We start from the raw sequence: 21,465 nt of genomic DNA on the forward strand, positions 1-21,465 counted from the left end.
CTAACTTAGAACTACGCCATTTCCGTTCAAAACCTCGAGCCTTCTGCCTAAGGTCACGCAGGTAACCATTAAACCAAGGTGAGCATGCCTTGGGAAGGCGTGTCCTCAAGAGAGGAGGCGCAACCTTGTCCAGTGTGGCCTTGAGCGCTGAGTTCAAGCCATCTGCAAGACTATCTACTGATTGAATATTCTCTAACCCTGAGGCCAAAATTTCAGGCAGTCTGGCCTCGAGTTCTATCATAATTAAAGGAGTAATGCGTCGCCGCAAAGAAAGACAAGGCTTTCGATCCACTAGGCGCGGCAACATAAATGCACACTTAACAAATGAGTGGTCAGAGATCACCGAGGCAAGAGGCAAAATGTCAATGTTTGTGACAGCAAGGCCACGTGTGAGTACCAGATCAAGGGTATTTCCACTAATATGTGTTGAATCCTGAATACATTGCTGGAATCCCAGCACATCCACAAGTTCCATAAATGACTTACAAAGGGGATCAGAGGGCTTATTTATGTGAATATTAAAATCACCAATAATCAAAATGTTGTCCACACTAGCTGACAGGCCAGAGATGAATGCACCAAATTCATCTAAAAATTCAGAATATGGGCCAGGAGGCCTATAAACAGTGACAACATGGCATGACTGATTTCCGTACTTCTGACCCTGACAATATGTAGCATCATGGGCAGAGCGGAGAGTCAGATGCTCAAACGAATTATATTTGTGCCCCCCGACAGTCAAGAAGGTAAACTTGGATTTATAGATGAAAGCAACACCCCCGCCTTGCTTCGCACAACGAGACATGTGACTGAATGTGTACCCTGGTGGGCAGGCCTCATTCAGAGGAAGAACAGCTGTGGGTTTGAGCCAGGTTTCACATAACCCAATCATGTCCAAATGATGATCCATAATTAGATTGTTAATCAACAGGGATTTTGAGGACAAAGATCTGATGTTAATAAGACCCAAACTGAAGACTTCTGAGGAACTGCTGTCGTCACATCAGGACTACAATTCCCAGAAGCTGCAGCGCTCTGACGTGGGTGCTGAGCACCGATGCGCTCAGCTGACCAGATGACCGGCACAGACGACCCAGTTCGATGGAACACAAACTTTCTCCGGGAGCCTCTGTGGACACAGCGATGTCGGTGGAACAAGCCAAGCTCTCTGATAGCGAGAATGTCCCGAGGGACATTGTTGTTGTTCAAGCTTCGTAGCACAGCTGCAGAGTAGCTTAGCATCACGCCAGCCGAGGGAGTGAAATGCGGCGTCGTACAGCGCAAAGCAGGCAATAAACAATCAAAGATAACTAAAAATGCACACTGAAGGACCAAAAACCATGTTAAGTACATATCCAAAATAAAAATTACACTCAAGCCACTAAAAACCGAATTATACACGAGAAAACTGGAGAAAATCAGACGGGCGGCGAACACACAACGCCAGCAACTCTCGATCTCATCTCACCTTATGCTCACTTGTTTCCAGTTAACCTGTTCACATGTGGAATGTTTCAAACAGGTGTTCTTTGAGCATTCATCAACTTTCCCAGTTTTTTGTTGCCCCTGTCCCAGCTTCTTTGAAATCCATCCATTTCAAAATGAGCAAATAATTGCACAAAACAAAAAAGTCTATCAGTTGAACATTAAATATCTTGTCTTTGTGGTGTATTCAATTGAATATAGGTTGAAGAGGATTTGCAAATCATTATATTCTGTTTTTATTTACATTTCACACAATGTCCCAACTTCATTGGAACTGGGGTTGTAGATGATTGAGAAGATTAAGCTCTGTGGTGCATATTTTTATTTATTAATTTAATTACCTTTCATTTTCATGTGTAATGTACTGGCCAAGGCAGCACCCGGTAGATTTACTGCCTAATGCAGTGCTTGGTTGTGTGTCGTTCACCTTCCTATGACAGCATCGCTTAACAGTGTTTGAGCAGTCTATGTTAAAACACATTCAGCCATGATAACGAGCATTTCATCAATATCAAAAAATGCCTGTACTCTTTGCTCAGGACCTGTTTGTTTTACCCTTTGTAGAGCTGGCAGTATTCACTAACTCAATACGATTGTCTCCCAAAATGCCTGAGTCAGTCACACTGCCAGTCTTGAGATTGGTGTCAAGATGTCCTTTGTGGGAGTTTGTCTGCAGCAACACTTGCGCAGTATTTTGAGAAAGTTTTGTTTAGTGTTTTGCTGTTTTGTGTTTACATGTTGTTAGCTTCCTTTTTTAATAAATATGTGTCACTCACATTACAGAGATCTCTGCATGTGACTTGATCTTAATTTTTAGCTCTACCTTTTTTCAGATGACTGGGTCAAATGAGTACAAGTTGAACCAGGGCCCAGAAGATGGCATTTCTGCTGTCAAGTTCAGCCCCAGCACATCCCAGTTCCTGCTTGTTTCCTCCTGGGACTGCACTGTCCGCCTGTATGATGTGGGAGGCAACTCCATGCGAATGAAGTACCAGCATACAGCTCCAGTTCTGGATTGTGCTTTTTATGTAGGTCACAGATTTAGTCCATTCTGACATCTTAGTCTAGAAGTGTGGTGCATGCATCACATGATCTTTATTTTTGCAGGACCCAACACATTCCTGGAGCGGTGGTTTAGATGCACAGTTAAAAACTCATGATTTGAACACTGACCAAGGTATGTCATGACAAGCTCTCTGTCAAGGTTATACATTTTGACAAAGCAGTTTTGAGTGTTTGTGATTCCATCACAAACCTGTGTAGATGTTTTCAAATGAAATCATTCAAACATGACATGTTCATTTTTAATCACATCTTACTTTTGTGTGGGATGTGTGCTTTCTCTAAGGGTTGGTAAGGTTAGACCTTACTTGTGTGAAGCACCTTGAGGCAGCTTTGTTGTGATTTGGTTCTATATAAATGAAATAATTTGAAATTGAATAGAAAAAATGTATAAAAACAAACTGGATGCTACACCACTGTCTCCTGCAGGCAGACAGATACCAGGAGGACTTTTGAGCAGACTATGACTACTGCATATGACTATAATATTTTGTATTGTCCTTAAACAGATACAGTAGTTGGAACACATGATGCTCCCATTCGCTGTGTGGAATACTGCCCTGAGGTTAACGTCATGGTAACGGGTAGCTGGGACAGGTCAGTTCGGTTGTGGGACCCAAGGACACCTTGTAACGCAGGCACCTTCACTCAGCCTGAAAAGGTAAATGTGCAAAATTTGTATGTTGTGACTTTAGCACAGGAGCATCTGGTGTATCTCTGTGTTTTATTGCAGAATGTCTTGATGTAATCAGTAAAACCTTTTCTTTTCTGACAGTCATACTTTGTCTTTTAATTGTCAGTGTCTGCTGATAACAGATCACATTTAATATATATATGTGTCTGTGTGTATCTGTTTTTTTGGGGAAGCAGATGACCTTGTTTATTTTTGTAGTTTTGACGGCTCCAAAATGACTCTTCAGTGCCGTTGTGATTTGAAAATCAGTCATTGAAAGCCTGAATTTGACTTTAAAATGGTTGTTCAGGTCACGACAGCTTATCAAGAGGGCTAATTGAAATGAATAACACAAATTGCTTGCTTAAGCCCTTTTCACACCGGACCTGCGTAGCGTTGCATTGTGCTGTGTATCAAGTATGCTGGGATGGCTGTGTTATGAAAAAAATGTCATGCGCAGAATATTGCACTTCAGAATATTGCCACGTAGGGCTGCATAAGCTTGGTTAGTTGGTACGCCGCATTACGCAATTTTCCGTTGGCCCAGTGTAAAAGGGGCTTTAGGGGTTGAGTTTACATGCCTGATGCAGTCAGGTAGGATGTAGTTCCTTTGCTCCTGTGCTGCTGCATGTCTGTGCTTTTGTCCTTTGCAGTTTATGGGTGATTAAATTATGCATTTTTTTTTTTGAACATGCTGATATTTGCCTTTATGAACTTGAAAATTGAGGTGCACAAAAACTTGGAAGCTAAATGTAATTTATCTACTCATTATTTATGAAATCCCATTATAGTTCTGCAAAGCTTGGTCTTCTTTTTTTTTTTTGAAATACTTTTTACAGAAAAATAACATTTGTATTTATCTGTGAAACTGTCACTTTTAACAATGAGTCAGTATATTACATAGAAAAATCACACGGGCATACTAAAGAAATATCAAAAGACAGATCACTCAGTTTCAGCATCGCTAACCTTTCTGCACCCAACAGTATGGATGCAAACAGTATGTTTTGATATAAGCAAAATTTAATGTGCATATCGTCAGACTCACACAAGTCATCACTGGCAGATATCAGGGTGCATGTGCACCAATTTCTTTATTGAAGTTTAATTCCAGCCCCCCATATGAAGCATTTCAATGCAAAAAGAGGCCAGATAATCTATATCTGTTAGGAAGTGAAAAGGAAACACTCCTGTATAAGCTGGGTGACAGTCTCATGGCACACATAGTTTTCCAAGAAGAACTTAAGAGGAATTTTGTTGTTAGAATTGGTATATAGGTGGGGTGGGGGGATTACACAAACTAGTTGATGGTCTTAATTTTATTGTGAAACTAGACTTGTCTGCACCATGCATCTCTGTAGGATTCAAGTAAAGTTTTGGTGTTGTGTGTCATATTTTTGTCTTTGTGAAAGGTTTACACCCTCTCTGTGGCTGGGGATAGGCTGATTGTTGGCACAGCTGGAAGACGAGTGCTGGTGTGGGATTTGAGGAACATGGGCTACGTACAGCAGAGACGAGAGTCCAGTCTCAAGTATCAAACTCGGTGCATTAGAGCCTTCCCAAATAAACAGGTGCTATTTCAATAATGTTACTGTTTAACCAATTGAACCATACACACATTCATGGGAAGGTGTTGGATAATAATTTCATATTTTGTGTGTGTGCTTCAGGGCTATGTTTTGAGTTCAATCGAGGGCCGTGTTGCTGTGGAATACTTAGACCCAAGTCAGGAGGTTCAGAAGAAGAAGTATGCCTTTAAATGCCACAGACTGAAGGAGGAAGGAATTGAGCATGTTTATCCTGTCAATGCCATCTCATTTCATAATGTTCATAACACCTTTGCCACAGGTACAGTTTGCTTAAAATGTAGGTTTCTGAGAGAATCTTAGCTAAAGCAGATCTCCCATTGCCAATTTCAAACATGATTGGCTACTATAGTGACTACCCCCCCCCCCCCCCCCCCAAAAAAAAAACAAAACAAAAAAAAAACAAAACAGCAATTGGATATCCAGTCAGGGCAAGCTATAGTGATGGCCTCTTTGGGCAGGGATTGTGTGCAATGAGTATGTTGGGGAGTGGGGGGAGATCAGCATAGCATGGGGGGATACAAGGATTTGTTGGATGCACGGCAGCACCATGCCGAGGTGCGCACCTCATTGCTTAGGCAAAAGCACTGCAGAGGTTTGTCCATAGCTTGTATGGAGTACTTGTTGCATACGGGACTGCACATATCATGCGTGTATTTTATATGTATAGTTGGGCTTATTAATTTGTCAGCGCCTCTTGTAATAAATATTGTCCACTTGAACATGGATTGGGCAGCTCAGTTATTTTGATGATGCCAGGCTTCAATCTAGGAAATTAAAATACAATGCAGATTGTGTTCTTTGTGAAGTGAGTGCAGCGGTTACTGTCTGTGCAGTTAAAAGACTCACTGTTCACTGATCTCTTGAAAATCTACTCTGGGAATATACATCCATAATCCTGTGAAAGGCATGCCGCACCCTTCAGAAGAACACATTTTTAGATGTTAACTGCTGCATTTTTGCTTTGTAATGCGTTATAACCACAGATATTGGTGCATATGCAGACAGTACTAGAATAAATGTATGGTACTGCATTCAGTGACAGTTGAAATTGACAGGGATCTGGTGATAACTATATGACACACAACTGTAGACTACTGCTATGAATAACCGGACCTAATTAAATTGCATTTGAAATCTAGATGTCAATTGGGGCCAAAAATAGGCAATGGGAGACAGCTTAAATTAAGCATTTGTTTATTTAGAGATGTTTTTATGCCAATGTTGGGTCTTGCAGCATTGAGATTCCAGTGTTTAAAGATCACATAGGTCTTGTGTTGTCTAAATCAGTTGAGGTTGACCTTGAATCTGTCCTTCCACCAGGTGGCTCAGATGGCTTTGTGAACATATGGGACCCGTTCAACAAAAAACGGCTGTGTCAATTCCACCGCTACCCAACCAGCATTGCCTCGCTGGCCTTCAATAACGACGGCAGCATGCTTGCTATCGCTGCCTCCTATATGCATGAGAAGGGAGACATCAGTCACCCAGAAGATGCCATTTTCATTCGACAGGTTACAGATGCTGAGACCAAGCCCAAGTGAGTCTTCTTTAGGTCTGGGGTTATTGCTGCTCAGTGAACCAGCGAGTAGCTGCATTTACAGTGAGCATGTCCAGCTGCAGCATATACTGATCAGTATCTCTATCTACCCCCTTTTTCAATATCCTACAGTTGAATGATGGAGAACTTGAGAAAATCTCTCCATCACCTTGTCTATCTATCTGTCTGTCTGTCTGTCTGTCTGTCTGTCTGTCTGTCTGTCTGTCTGTCTGTCTGTCTGTCTGTCTGTCTGTCTGTCTAAAGCCTCTGTGCATTGTAATCTTGTAATGTGTTTCATACTGTAGGCATGCAATAAATACCTGTGCCATTTTTGCTTACACTAAATCAGTTGTGTTGATTCAGGCGTTCATTTTTGAGGCCATTATTAAGTATCTTAGTATTTTAGCTCAGTGTAAACCAGTGGTGTGCAAAAATAATGAAACATGCTGAGTTTTTTTTTTTTTTTTTTTTTTAGTGTCACTGAAGCTCAAGCAAAGAGATCTTTGATCTGAAACAAACACAGAAAACTGGCCGAAACCTGGCATACAAACTTAGGTAAAGAATAAAAAAAAAAAGACCTTGGACATATGGAAGATAGTGTGATTGTATCTGCAATACAATATAGTCAAAGCAGACTTATAAAGAATACAACCAGTGCCAGCAGTATGATATGACAAAATCTAAAATCTTTGGGCTAGAATGACACTTGGAATATCTCAGTTTTCCTCACCTGGATGAAAACTTTTCCGCTGATTTGACTGCAGTTCAGCATATGATCCTTTTCTGATCTACTTAGATATCAGCTTTTCTAATGGTCATGTCTTGTCTTGACAAAACAGTTTATGAAATTAATGATTTATGTTCAAAAATAAGCCTTATATTTGGTTTGTTCAGTTTGTTATACACTTTGAAAATGCAGTGACTCTAGAAAATGATCAGTTCATAACTGGTTGGTGCTAAATTTTTGTTAAAGTTGAAAATCTACATTGCAAGCACATCTTGATCGTTTCATTTCAATCGCAGAGACATAGCAAAAAATGTCATTGTCCAAATACTTACGGAGCTGTTCGCATGCAGATTGAAAATGCATTAATTGGCACATTTTAATTAATGTAAAACAACAATAATCATATTCACTAACAAGTTAGAATGAGCAGAACCTCTATAGGTGTCTAAGATTTTGTTTAGTCAGTTAACAAATTCAAATAAAAAATAAATAAAATTCCATTAGTTTAGATTATATTAAGTTTATCAATATTATTGCTTGCAATGATAACTTGGGGTGTGTGTGTGTGTGTGGGGGGGGGGCATTTCTTTAAAATACTGGGAAACAGGATTTTGAAAGAAAAAAATCTCAAAACAGTCTAGAGCAAATGCATGCTCACTTGAGTTTGTGAATATAGTCAAGAAGTATGTTAATGGTATTATTGGCTTTCTTTTTGCAAGATAAAGGAAGGGTTGTGAGCCATGACTGGCCACTTTTGAAGGGACACCCCCTCTGTGTTTGTCATAATCACACTGTGGCTTGTTGGCAGCTACGCTGTTGAGGGACAACCTAAAATCATTTGCAACAACTGTGCAACTGTACATTCCAGAAGAGATGGACATATACAGTAGTGTTCAGAATAATAGTAGTGCTATGTGACTAAAAAGATTAATCCAGGTTTTGAGTATATTTCTTATTGTTACATGGGGAAACAAGGTACCAGTAGATTCAGTAGATTCTCACAAATCCAACAAGACCAAGCATTCTTGAGATGCACACTCTTAAGGCTATGAAATTGGGCAATTAGTAAAAAAAAGTAGAAAAGGGGGTGTTCACAATAATAGTAGCATCTGCTGTCGACGCTACAAACTCAAAACTATTATGTTCAAACTGCTTTTTTAGCAATCCTGTGAATCACTAGTATTTAGTTGTATAACCACAGTTTTTCATGATTTCTTCACATCTGCGAGGCATTGATTTTGCTGGTTTGGAACCAAGATTTTGCTTGTTTACTAGTGTGCTTGGGGTCATTGTCTTGTTGAAACACCCATTTCAAGGGCATGTCCTCTTCAGCATAAGGCAACATGACCTCTTCAAGTATTTTGACATATCCAAACTGATCCATGATACCTGGTATGCGATATATAGGCCCAACACCATAGTAGGAGAAACATGCCCATATCATGATGCTTGCACCACCATGCTTCACTGTCTTCACTGTGAACTGTGGCTTGAATTCAGAGTTTGGGGGTCGTCTCCCAAACTGTCTGCGGCCCTTGGACCCAAAAAGAACAATTTTACTCTCATCAGTTCACAGAATATTCCTCCATTTCTCTTTAAGCCAGTTGATGTGTTCTTTGGCAAATTGTAACCTCTTCTGCACGTCTTTTATTTAACAGAGTGACTTTGCGGGGGATTCTTGCAAATAAATTAGCTTCACACAGGTGTCTTCTAACTGTCACAGCACTTAACAGGTAACTCCAGACTGTCTTTGATCATCCTGGAGCTGATCAATGGGTGAGCCTTTGCCATTCTGGTTATTCTTCTATCCATTTTGATGGTTGTTTTCTTCCACGTGGTTGTTTTTTTTTTTTTTTTTGTCCATTTTAAAGCATTGGAGATCATTGTAGATGAATAGCCTAAGTTTTCCCCTCTCCAATCAACGTTTTAATCAAACTAAGCTGTTCTTCTGAACAATGTCTTGAACATCCCATTTTCCTCAGGCTTTCAAAGAGAAAAGCATGTTCAACAGGTGCTGGCTTCATCCTTAAATAGGGGACACCTGATTCACACCTGTTTGTTCCACAAAATTGACGAACTCGCTGACTGAATGCCACACTATTATTGTGAACACCCCTTTTTCTACTTTTTTTTACTAATAGGACAGTTGCATAGCCTTAATGCCGCGTTCACACCGGGTGCGATCAGACGCTACAAATTCGCGGGGGTCGCGTGGTGACGGACGCGCCTCCTTCGCCCGGTGTGTCGCTCTGCTTGGTTGGACTTTCGCTGCGAAAATTCACCCCAGTGTGTCATCAAATAGGAGGAGCTTCCATTTCGCTCGGCGTCAAGTCATCATGACGGACCTTGATCACACGGAGCGAGTTGTTGTGAAAAGCTCCCAATACAGAGAGTATCATTATTTGCTGCAGGAGCTGCGTCTGGATGACGGCTGCTTTCAGCGGTCCTTCCACCTCTGCGGGACCCAGTTTGAGGACCAACTGTCCCATTCATGCGCGCACATGTAAACAATAAAAAAAAAAAAAAAAGAAACTCCACTGCTTGCTGCAGCTCGCTCTTCCCCCAAAAACCTCTGTCATAATTGTGTTTAGAAACCAGTCACCATTCGTTTTATTATACATCTGTGTAGTTAATTAATAAAATATTCTCCACACAGACGATTCGCTCGCACGCGCACGTAAAAAAAAAAAAAAAAAAAAGAAACTCCGTGGCTTGCTGTGGGGCTGCTCCTTGCTCTTTCCCAAAAAAACTCTGTCATAATTGTCTTTAGAAACCAGTCACCATTTGCTTTATTATACATCTGTGTAGTTAATAAGTAAAATAATCTCCATGGATGATTCCCTCGCGCGCGCACGTAAAAAAAAAGAAAAGAAAAAGAAATTCCGCTCCCGCTGCTGTGGAGCTGCTGCTCGCTCCAAAAACTGTCATGATTATGAAATAAAGGACAAAAGAGACATAAGTCCTGCTCACAGGCTGCTACCAGATACAGGACATGTTCACATCCTCAGTCAAACTCCAGACATCTCCATGTCACTACATATTCAGTCCCTGATTGGTCATCGCGGCGCGACGAGACGAAAAAGTTCAGATTTTTCAACTTGGAGAGGAGGGCAACACGACGTGACGCGACGCAATATTGCGCCACAAACGCGCAAAATCGCTTCACTCGCGTCGCGCTGCGCAGTTTGGCGCCAAAACCCGTCTTTACATAGGGATTACATGGCAACCTGTGACTGCAGTCGCGTCGCGCCCGGTGTGAGTGTGCATATCATGAATGCTTGGTCTTGTTGGATTTGTGAGAATCTACTGAATCTACTGGTACCTTGTTTCCCATTTAACAATAAGAAATATACTCAAAACCTGGATTAATCTTTTTAGTCACATAGCACTACTATTATTCTGAACACTACTGTATGCAAGATTATAAAACCTGGGCTAGAACCATGTTTTAACACTTAGGCAATGTGGCTAAATTTTGTGTTTTTTGTCTTTAGTCACAATTGGTTTCCTTGAGCTACAAATTGTATCTGTGAATGATACAACATGATTAGTAATCAAATTCACATACCAAAGGATTAATCAGTGATATCTGACAAGATAGTTACCCCAATAATTGCACCTGGTGTGTAATTGGTATGAACTATGTATGACAGAGGCTGTTGGCCACTATAGCTAAGAGCAGCCAAATTCTTTCAGCCACTTGGCATTTCTCTTAATGTTTAACTGTGTAGCTAGTAGGTAGCGCTAGCTCAAATAAAACTGTTTTCTGTACACCTTGCATATTCCTGACCCACTGGTGTTTTATAATTTTGCCAAGTTCATCATAATGTGTCAAACACTTTATTTCCATGTCAGATTTTGCCATTTTACTTTAGATAATGATAGTCAAGTAGCTGTCACTACTTCCTCAAGTTAAACTGTTGTGTAATGCCCACAAATCAGGTTAGCTTGTTTTTGTTTACAGCTTTATACAACCCCTGGCAATAATTATGGAATCACCGGCCTCGGAGGGTGTTCATTCAGTTGTTTAATTTTGTAGAAAAAAAGCAGATCACAGACATGACATAAAACTAAAGTCATTTCAAATGGCAACTTTCTGGCTTTAAGAAACACTATAATCAATCAGGAAAAATAATTGTGGCAGTCAGTAACGGTTACTTTTTTAGACCAAGCAGAGGGAAAAAAATATGGACTCACTCAATTCTGAGGAAAAAATTATGGAATCACCCTGTAAATTTTCATCCCCAAAACTAACACCTGCATCAAATCAGATCTGCTCGTTAGTCTTCATCTAAAAAGGAGTGATCGCACCTTGGAGAGCTGTTGCACCAAGTGGACTGACATGAATCATGGCTCCAACATGAGAGATGTCAATTGAAACAAAGGAGAGGATTATCAAACTCTTAAAAGAGAGTAAATCATCACGCAATGTTGCAAAAGATGTTGGTTGTTCACAGTCAGCTGTGTCTAAACTCTGGACCAAATACAAACATGGGAAGGTTGTTAAAGGCAAACATACTGGTAGACCAAGGAAGACATCAAAGCGTCAAGACAGAAAACTTAAAGCAATATGTCTCAAAAATCGAAAATGCACAACAAAACAAATGAGGAACGAATGGGAGGAAACTGGAGTCAACGTCTGTGACCGAACTATAAGAAACCGTCTAAAGGAAATGGTATTTACATACAGAAAAGCTAAACGAAAGCCATCATTAACACCTAAACAAAAAAAACAAGGTTACAATGGACTAAGGAAAAGCAATCGTGGACTGTGGATGACTGGATGAAAGTCATATTCAGTGACGAATCTCGAATCTGCATTGGGCAAGGTGATGATGCTGGAACTTTTGTTTGGTGCCGTTCCAATGAGATTTATAAAGATGACTGCCTGAAGAGAACATGTAAATTTCCACAGTCATTGATGATATGGGGCTGCATGTCAGGTAAAGGCACTGGGGAGATGGCTGTCATTACATCATCAATAAATGCACAAGTTTACGTTGATGTTTTGGACACTTTTCTTATCCCATCAATTGAAAGGATGTTTGGGGATGATGAAATCATTTTTCAAGATGATAATGCATCTTGCCATAGAGCGAAAACTGAAAACATTCCTTGCAAAAAGACACATAGGGTCAATGTGATGGCCTGCAAATAGTCCAGATCTTAATCTAATTGAGATAAGCTTATTAGGATGATGTTTCATTTAATGTTGTCTGAATGCACAAACTATGTATATTGCAAGTTTTGAACAATGGTAAAGACCAATGTAAAATATAATAGCAGTCAGCTGATAAATACTGGTTGTGACAGTATTTTCTCATTTTTGTAACTCATAGTGGGATGTAGGGGTCAAACCTTTTTAGGACCCATACAGATTATTACTCATGCAGAAGTCTGATGACGTGTATTTGAAACTAATATTTGCCTGCTGTAAAAAGATTTCAAAATTTTGAATAACACTACTTCTTAACACAAGTGTTTCTTGAAATGCCCCACAGCATGTTTAAATCACAGAACCTTTCAACATGACCTTCATGCAGAAAGTGCAGGGAACTCTAATTGTTGTGAAGTTGAACAAACAAACAAATAAATGCAGTCAACACAGTTACAGTCTGCACATTGCTAACTTCTTCTGTGCCAGTATGTGAGGCAGTAGCCTTTACCATTGATAGGCTAAACTCGTGATGTCTTATAAATCAGGTAGTACTGTGGGTGGGATGTTGCAAAAGACAAGAAAATGGTGATTGATATTTCCAAAAGGTGGTATGGGCTAATGGCCACTCAGTTCCTGAAGTAATGTGCCATTTTCTCCATCTGATGGCCCCTTCTCAGACATCTATGCCTATGTGAAGTAGAATAAAATAAATCAAGATTTGTAATGGATTTCCTTTTTTTTTTTTTTTTTTTTTTCAGTCCACTGTAAGCCACAACTAGAGCCAATTTAAGTCAAAGTTAAATGAGATGCAAATTTCATTTTTTTTATGTTTTTTTGTGATTTGAGGTTCTGCATAGGTCAGAACTAATGTTTAAAAGGCTAAACTAACCCCCCCAAAAAACACATTAATATTGGATGGACCCATCATTTGCTTCCTTCTTCAAATCTTACTTGCAGAAGCTTTAGTGAGGTAGTGAGCTGAGATGTATTGTGTAAATGTAACTTTTTAAAAAATTAAACCTTCTTTGAACTGGATTATACGTATTTTGTTTAATTTTCATGGGATGTGTCTGCAGCTCCTTAAGTGTGTATTTTTTATTTTAATTATTATTTAAAAAAATTAACATCTTTTCAATATCACGCCAGGCTGTCTTCACTATTTTCTCAATTTTGTACAAATGGCTGCATCTCATAAAACATCACTCTGTACAGATGTAAACTTATGGTAGACAGAGTCTGTTATAGGTGAATCAACTTTAAAAGACGGATACTGATAATCATAAAAATGTTGAATATCTGCACCTGTAATCTGCCAGGGTGATAATCGTCCAACCCCCATTGCGATGTAATCATGTAGACAGGTGTATAATGCAGTGACCCGGATGTTAAATGCCAGACACATGAACAACTGGTAGTTATTTTTTTTGGGGGTGCGTGAGTGTGGTGTCGACTGACCTGCTTCTGTCTTGATACTGTGTAGTGAGTGATATGGCTGCCTTGATGAGTTAGGGTTGTGTCTTTGTGACTAAACTGTTAAGGCAGTTAAGAGTTGTCTGAGGGAGAGTAAGCCGGCCAAGGTGGCACCTAATTTGTGCCCAGATTTTCAACATGCTGGTTACAATAGGATTGGATGTGAAATGTGACTGAGAGAGAGGAAGGCTGGGAAAGAGGAGGAGCATGACATGACCTTCGTCCCACATAAATTGCTGTGAGCTGAGGTGAACCAGAACCTAATCTTTTGAGGGTTAGCTGCTCAATACTGGCCAATGAAACTACTGTATTCACTCCATTAAAGCCCCCTACCACATTGCCATGAAATCTCATCAAGTCTGTCCTGGTTTCCATGTTGCTTATGTAGTCGCAGTGCCTCATATTTCAGACCCTTCTTTGTCACACGGATGCTTGCTGTTCTCCTTTCCTGGAACCATTTTATCAGCTCCTCTTCAATGTCATTGTAATGCACTCTCCTCCCCCCACTAAGCAACCGCTTTGCTGTTTTGGCCAGGGTTGTCCTTGTTCCTACATCACTCCTGGACGCGGTTCCTATCGACTAGGAAAGTCTGTGCAGACTCGAAACATTTGAGTCTGTGCTGGTTCTCTTGCATGCAGTACACGTCCGTAGGTACCGTAAGGCTGTACTGTGTACAGCATGCACACGCACTCAAACGATCATCAATAAATGCCCCCTTAACGAAAATTGCAGACCCTCGGCGCATTTAATGGTGTAAATATGGTAGGTAGGGCAAGCCCACCCCAGGATCTATTTCTTTGCAAAAATCATTTGCTGACTCTGTTTGTCAGCCCAAATAAATCAGGATGTTATATAATCAAAAAATGAAAAATGAGCTGGGGAAACGCTGAAAAATATATAGATATCTAGGAAGTCTTTTCATTTTAAAAGCCCTCATACATCTAGCCATTGAGAAAGGTAAATGGCTCCACCTCTGTAAGTCAGATATAATTGTTGTTAAAGTGGTAAGATTATGTTTCTGCAATGTACAGACTGGTCTAGTCATTGTAACACCTAAATATTTGAATCCTTTGTTCAAAATCCTAAAAGGAATTAATGATTGTGGTAATCATTCAGCCCACAGATTGCTAGCAAAACATTCATTTTTTTGAAAGATTTAATTTGTACCCCGAAAGCACGCTAAAAGATTCTAAGAGTGAGAGGAATGCTGGATAGAGGGTCACTAATGTATAAAAGCAGATCATCGGCATACATCGAGACCCCATTAGCAATACTCAGTGTCTTAATCCCCTTACTTCCATTCTCGGCATTTATGGCAATCGAAAGTGGTTTAATAGTTGGTGCAAAGAGAGCAGACAACCCTGGCGTGTCCCACAGAAGAGTAAAGGTTTCAAAGTGCTGGGTATTAATACAAACTGATGCCTGAGGAGAGCAAGACAGCAACTGAACCCAAAACATGAAGCCTGCCTCAGAACCAAACTGCTGCAAAAAGAAGAAAAGATGGGGTGGAATGGACCTAAAGCCTTCTCCACATTCAGAGCTATGACAACCTTCAGTTCTGTATAAGAACTCAGGGTGTGAGTGACATTAAGAAGTTTTCTGATATTACCAAATTAATTTATATCTTTAATGAAGCCCTTCTGGTCTTCTGCTATAATCATATCTCATGGCATGCCATTATCAGCGTGCCAGGACTTTAGTTATTTTTTAACATCAACAGGTAGAAGTGCAATTGCGCTATATGATGCGCAGTGCCTGCTTTCAAAATCAAGGAGATAGAAGGTTGCATAAGAGTGGGCACAAGGGACCCCTGATGGCATGACTAAACATTTTTCTAAACAGTGGGGCTAGTCGATATGAGAATTTCTAACAAAATTCACCCGGGTACCCATCTGGTCCTGGTGCTATGCCACTGCTCATTGCCTGTCTTGGCTTTTTAATCTCAGAAAGCTACAAGAGGGCGTTGAGCATTTGCACGCTCATCAGTAGATATTTTGGGCATAGCCAGCTTTTTGAACAATTTGTTGAATTATATTTCATCACTAGAGCATTCTGATGTCTACATTTTGGAATAAAAGCTCCTAAATATATTATCTCCTCTGGGTTCAAAGAAAGGTCACTCATCTCGTCTTGTAGCTGTACAGTTTGGTTTTGGGCTTTCCTGGCTTTTTAACGTCTCCCCGAGAGGTGACGGAAAAAGTTGTTCAACCTCTTTAAAGAGAACATCACGTTCTGTTTTGGAGTATCAGTCAGGAGACTGGCTAGCTGAGAGTACCTTGTCTTAAGTTGGCAATAGATTTTTCCAAATCATCTTGATGGGCCAGTTGAAGGGTCAGTTGAAGGCCATCTGGACAGACTTCCTCTTCTATGGCACAGAGCCAGATTGAGGCAGCCCTTTGTTCATCAGTGAAAAGTCCATAATAGTGGCACTCAGCTGGGGACTTGAGTATCTCCATCAACCGCCCGGTGCTTCTCACTTTTTACAACTCTGGAGGAAGAGTCCAGCCACTCTCCAGGTATTTGGTTCCAGGGCTGTGTTGTATGTGGAGGTGGACACAACTATTTCCCGTTGATATTGCTCAGCATCTGACAGGAACTTGGGTTCCTTTCGCACCAGAGAGGTGGTGCTAGAAGAATCAAGTACCATAACTGAGAGTCAACTCGTATGAACATTTGCCCCATGGTTGTAGACCTGAGTTGATGCCTTCCTTATTTGTGTACATTATAGAAGATCTTTCATTATAGAAGATCTTTCTGAGTTGCCTTTTTTCTGTCTCCTCACCTGGCACCTTTTTTCTGTCTCCTCACCTGGCACCAACCCCCCACCCCCACCCCCCCACCCCCCAACCTGAGTTGACGCCTTCCTTATTTGTGTACATTATAGAAGATCTTTCTGAGTTGCCTTTTTTCTGTCTCCTCACCTGGCACCAACCCCCCCCAATCCCCTGTAATGTATAATTTCTTCAGATATTTTATGGTAATGATGAGTTTTTGTTTCTGAATAGAAACAGTTCAGTCCCACCATCACAGCTACAAAAAGTTTTGTTTTTTCCCTTGCCCTACTCTTGTTAATAAAGCTTTGTTTTGGTACAGATGGTAATATTCAGATAATTTGTTCCAAATTCATTATTATTAGATCTTACTGATTATTTTGTAAGGGGGGTTGCTTTTCTTAGGTCATTTGAAGGTTAACACAAGTGACTGAGGCTGTGGTCTCACGACGAGGACATTACTTGCCTGTGCAGGATTTAGTAAGTACCCTCAGTTGACTGGGAAATGTGTTGTGTCCCATTTTTGTTTTCCAGGTCAACCTGAATCCACCTTGGAATGGTTATTTTGTAAGAAGCCTTTTCCACATTTGGCCTGTCTGCTGGTATCCAGTGTACTTTTACATGTTTTCTTCTGTGTTCCTTTCTGATAGCATGTAATTTTTTTTATTTCTAAGTGTGTTTGTTCATTTTTTCTTTGTCCTCTTTCAAAATACATTTGTCCTTTTTATGCTGACACTTGTGACCAGTTTGAACACAGATTTTTTTGATTGTATATATGATTGACTTCTCTTTTTTTTTTTTTCATTTCAGTATCAGCCAACAAGAATTGTTTGCTTGGTTCAGTCCTTGAGATCTCAGGTTTGACACTTGCAGAATAAATAATTGAAGTTTTGACCTGGAGTATCACTTCAGCTCATATGTTATCACTCTCCACATTCAGTGATTTGAAAAGAAAGCCTTTGTAAAATGTTTGGAATGCAGTGGGGCAGTAGAGGTTGTTCTCTTGATGGTGGTTGAGGGAAGGCGATGATCCACCGTCCTCTTGCCGAGGGCTGCAATTGCCCCCATACGTGACGTGCTGATAGACATCTCAGGTCTACGGCCTGAACCCGGTTCCTACGTTTTATTACTGCAGAAAACACTAGAGAGTACACCTGTATTGCATCTAGGCCCCCCCCCCCCCAAAAAAAACAAAAACTTAGGCTTTATTACGTCGCCAAAGACATGATAAAATCATCGGCTTATTTATTTGTCTGTCTCACTGTTAGCAGGATAATGTTCAAAACTACTTTGCAGATTCTCACCAAATTTGCACCACAGATAAATATTAGGCCATGGAAGATTCCACTGAATTTTGGAGGAGATCCGGATTCTGGATCAGGATTTCAATTTGTAAGCTTCAGTTTGTCGGATTGTGAGGATTAAGTCAACACTATTAATGGATTGCCACCACAGACACACTGGTCTTAGGCCTTGGGAAGACTCCATTAAATTTCGGAGGTGATCCAGATTATGGATCAGGATCTCACGTTGTAGACTTTTAAGAATTACGTCAAGCTACTTCACGGATACGAATCATGATGTAAAAACCAGATCAGAAAGAACTATGTTTGTTTCAGCTTGTGAATTAAATACCACGGTGCTCATGTTGATCAGTCGGCTCATTCTGGATCAGGATGCAATTATTGCACTGTGTTGTGGAATCCGGGTCCACCTAAAGTTCGGGTCATGATGTGAATCACATGTTGAGTCCTCGTCAGCCCTTGGCGGAAGTCCGAAATCTCAAATTGCTCATTTTTGTTTGTTTCTTAGCTACTTTTACAGTTGACTACATGATTCTGCTGCACTGTGGACGTTTATTTACTTTCTGAGAAATATCTACAGAGGCAATCAAATCATATTGAGAAAGTTCCGTTAAGACATAAGTCTCTACTCACCAGAAGAGGATGACTGCAGTTATTTATTTATTTTTTTTTTCCGGTGCTTATCACTGAGCGGATCTGCGCTGTTGTGACAGTGTGACAGCATTGGATCTAACACAGGCCCTTGCAATGCTGTTTTTCGCAATACATGAATGGAAAAGTGAACATTCACTGCAAAAATAAATGAGTAAAAAAAAAAAAAAAAAACCTAAGTGCCCCCACCCCCTTCCTCTTGGTTTAGATTTTCAATGGCGACTAATGCAATTTCTGAAGCCTTACAGAAAAAGCAGCAGAGAAAATAGCGATGTCAATTATTCCTATTAAGAGCTCCATTTTATCCTAATGGCCCTATCTGCTTCTGCGGTATCCTGGAAAATGATTGGTTCGTTTGGTTAAATGATGTAACTAATTCTCATGATAGTTGATAATGAGTCAGGGCTTTGACGTTGATTATGACTGCATCTTAATATGAAATGGCATTCATTTTGGATGTATTGCAGCTCATTAGCAGACAGAATGGCCGTGTGTTGTTGTTCGGCTGCTGTTTCTTCTTTGGCTTCTGCTAAATTGGAGAATTGACATTAGTGCTGTAAAAGTTTTGATACATTTTAAAGGGAAAAAGGTCATTTGGCAGCATATTTGTCAGGTGGATTTAATAGAAAAAGTCATACTGCACCAGTTGATTTGTACATTTTTGGTTCAAGCTCTTCAAAATGTGCTTAATGTATGCATTTATTTGATTACATGTAATGTCAAATACAACTGATCTGAATCTTTCTGTAAACCCACCTTAACACTCTAGCTTTTTTTATTTCTCTCCCCCCTTCTTTCCCCCTTTCCAGTTAACCACAGATGTGGTTGTGTGGCCAGGCTCTGGTTTCCAGCCGCTGTAGTGTTGCAGACACTTTGGCTCTACATGAAAGCGTTACATGACAATTAAAATGGCCGATTGTGCTCCAAAAGCCTGTCAGGTGCATTTAACCCGACCACAAAAGGCTCTTATGTTCACTCAAGAGGGCACAGATGACCTTCAGCCAGACACTTTATCTCTCAACACCACTGTCTAATATTATATGTCCAGCTGACCACACGTCCTCCTGAGCTGTGGAAAATGGGGAAATCATATGCATTAGGAAATATTGACAGCATTCTGTCTCCTGTTTCATTAGCACAATGTCACCCCCCTCCCCCCAGTGCTGCAGTTTACAATAAATCCAACCGGGGTGGATGCATTGTTGAAACTGCTGTTGTAATTATGGTCATTTGTAGTAACTACTCGCAACACTAGACATCAATACACTGCAAACTCAACCACTGTTCTGTTGTAATAATGTCATTAATGTCTTTCCATGGTTATAAGAGTCTGCCTACAGTCAGACTCAAATCAATGTGCCGCTGTAGCAGACAAAATTGCATGGCAAACTTAACAACTGTTGTAAAAATTAGAATAGTGTGCTGCTACCTTTTGAATTAACTGTTATGAAAGTAACTATCTGACTAAGGGTGCACTTTTCCAGATTTTTGGTCCCAATTTTTTGGCTTAAATTATTATTTTAAAATGGGAAGCAAACACCCAAGTATGCATATTTTACTTTAAAAAAAAAATAATTCAGTGGCTCACATGCTCATAAAATGAAAATAATTGGGTGCTGCGGTGTATATTTTTCTTAACTTATCAAGACAGGGATATTTCAAACTTCCTACCTCACTGATCCAGTTGAACACCATGGCAGAAACGAAGCAGCAGGCCATATCGAACATTTTCATGAGGAATATATCAGAAAGGAGAAAAAAAATGATGCTCCATTGGATAAAAAAAACAAAAAAAAAACACCACCAGATACACAAAGGACAACCATAGGCTGATTGTTCAATTCATTGGGTAAATAGGTTTTTCTACAAGTTATAGACTACAAAAGCAAAATGTCTTCACCACTGTTATTAAAGATGCCACAAACCCCAATAAAGATGCTCTTCGGAAACATGAATTATCGCGAGAGTTGTCCTGAAGCCACTCCTTTCATATCTTGGCTGTGTGCTTAGGGTCATTGTCCTGCTGAAAGATGAACCGTCACCTAGTCTGAGATCAGGAGCGGTCTGGAGCAGGTTTTCATCCAGGATGTCTCTGTACATTGCTGCATTCATCTTTCCCTCAATCCTGACTAGTCTCCCAGTTCCTGCTGCTGAAAAACATCCCCACAGCATGATGCTGCCACCACCATGCTTCACTGTAGGGTGGTGCCTATAGTCCACGACGCCTGGCATTCACAGCAAAGACTTCAATCATTATCTTTCTCATGGTCTGAAAGTCCCTTCAGGGACCTTTTGGCAAACTCCAGGTGGGCTGCCATGTGCCTTTTCCTAAGGAGTAGCTTCTGTCTGGCCACTCTGTCAATGGGCTGCATTTAGCGCTTTTCCAGCTGAATCAGAAGCTCAAAGAACTTTACAATAATGGCTCACATTCACAGCGATGTCAGGATGCTGCCATGCAAGATGCTCACTACACACCGGGCACAACTTGGGGATTAAAGACCTTGCCCATGGGCTATTAGTGATTTTCTGGTCAGGCTGGGGTTTGAACCAAGGATCATCTGCCCTCAAGCCAAACGCTTAACCACCAGACCACCACCTCCCCAAACTTGTTTAGCTGTTTTATTTCTAAATACGCTATCGGATGAAAAAGTAACATTTCAGTGAATATCTAAGAATTTTGTCTGCTAGTGGTATCAAGCCAACACTAAACCACTTGAAAGCCATAGCACTCTACCATACAGGCCAGATTGGTGGATTGCTGCAGAGATGGTTGTCCTTCTGGAAGGTTCTCGTCTCTCCACAGAGGAATGCTCGAGCTTTGATAGAGTGACCATGGGGTTCTTGGTCACCTCCCTGACTAATGCCCTTCTTCCCTGATCCCTCAGTTTAGATGGACAACCAGCTCTAGGAAGAGTCCTGGTGGATCTGAACTTCTTCCATTTACGGATGATGGAGGCCACTGTGCTCATTGGGACCTTCAAAGCAGTATACGTAAATGTTTCTCTACCCTTCCCCAGATTTGTCCCTCGAGACAATC

At 40.6% G+C, this 21,465-nt stretch overlaps 1 protein-coding gene and 1 long non-coding RNA gene across 3 annotated transcripts in view; one reads left to right on the top strand and one right to left on the bottom strand.

Moving 5' to 3' along the window:
• Positions 1-17,150, top strand: part of bub3 (BUB3 mitotic checkpoint protein) — a 28,287-nt gene extending 11,137 nt beyond the window's left edge. The window contains exons 2-8 of one of the 2 annotated variants that reach the window (XM_034193841.1): positions 2,303-2,513; positions 2,593-2,662; positions 3,057-3,208; positions 4,633-4,791; positions 4,891-5,068; positions 6,130-6,346; positions 17,008-17,150. In XM_034193841.1, coding sequence (XP_034049732.1) covers positions 2,319-2,513; positions 2,593-2,662; positions 3,057-3,208; positions 4,633-4,791; positions 4,891-5,068; positions 6,130-6,346; positions 17,008-17,017 — 981 coding nt within the window. In that variant the 5' untranslated portion in view covers positions 2,303-2,318 and the 3' untranslated portion in view covers positions 17,018-17,150. The remainder of the gene's footprint in view (positions 1-2,302; positions 2,514-2,592; positions 2,663-3,056; positions 3,209-4,632; positions 4,792-4,890; positions 5,069-6,129; positions 6,347-17,007) is intronic. The other variant, XM_034193840.1, reaches the window with a different exon arrangement.
• LOC117530891 lies at positions 6,394-19,837 on the bottom strand. Its single transcript, XR_004566468.1, has 3 exons — positions 19,827-19,837; positions 16,561-16,562; positions 6,394-6,528 (listed from the first exon to the last, which is right to left on the bottom strand). It is a non-coding gene; the product is annotated as an uncharacterized LOC117530891 (long non-coding RNA).
• Between the last annotated feature and the right edge of the window lie 1,628 nt (positions 19,838-21,465).

Source organism: Thalassophryne amazonica, chromosome 18, assembly GCF_902500255.1.
Source record: "Thalassophryne amazonica chromosome 18, fThaAma1.1, whole genome shotgun sequence".
Taxonomy (NCBI): Eukaryota; Metazoa; Chordata; class Actinopteri; order Batrachoidiformes; family Batrachoididae; genus Thalassophryne; species Thalassophryne amazonica.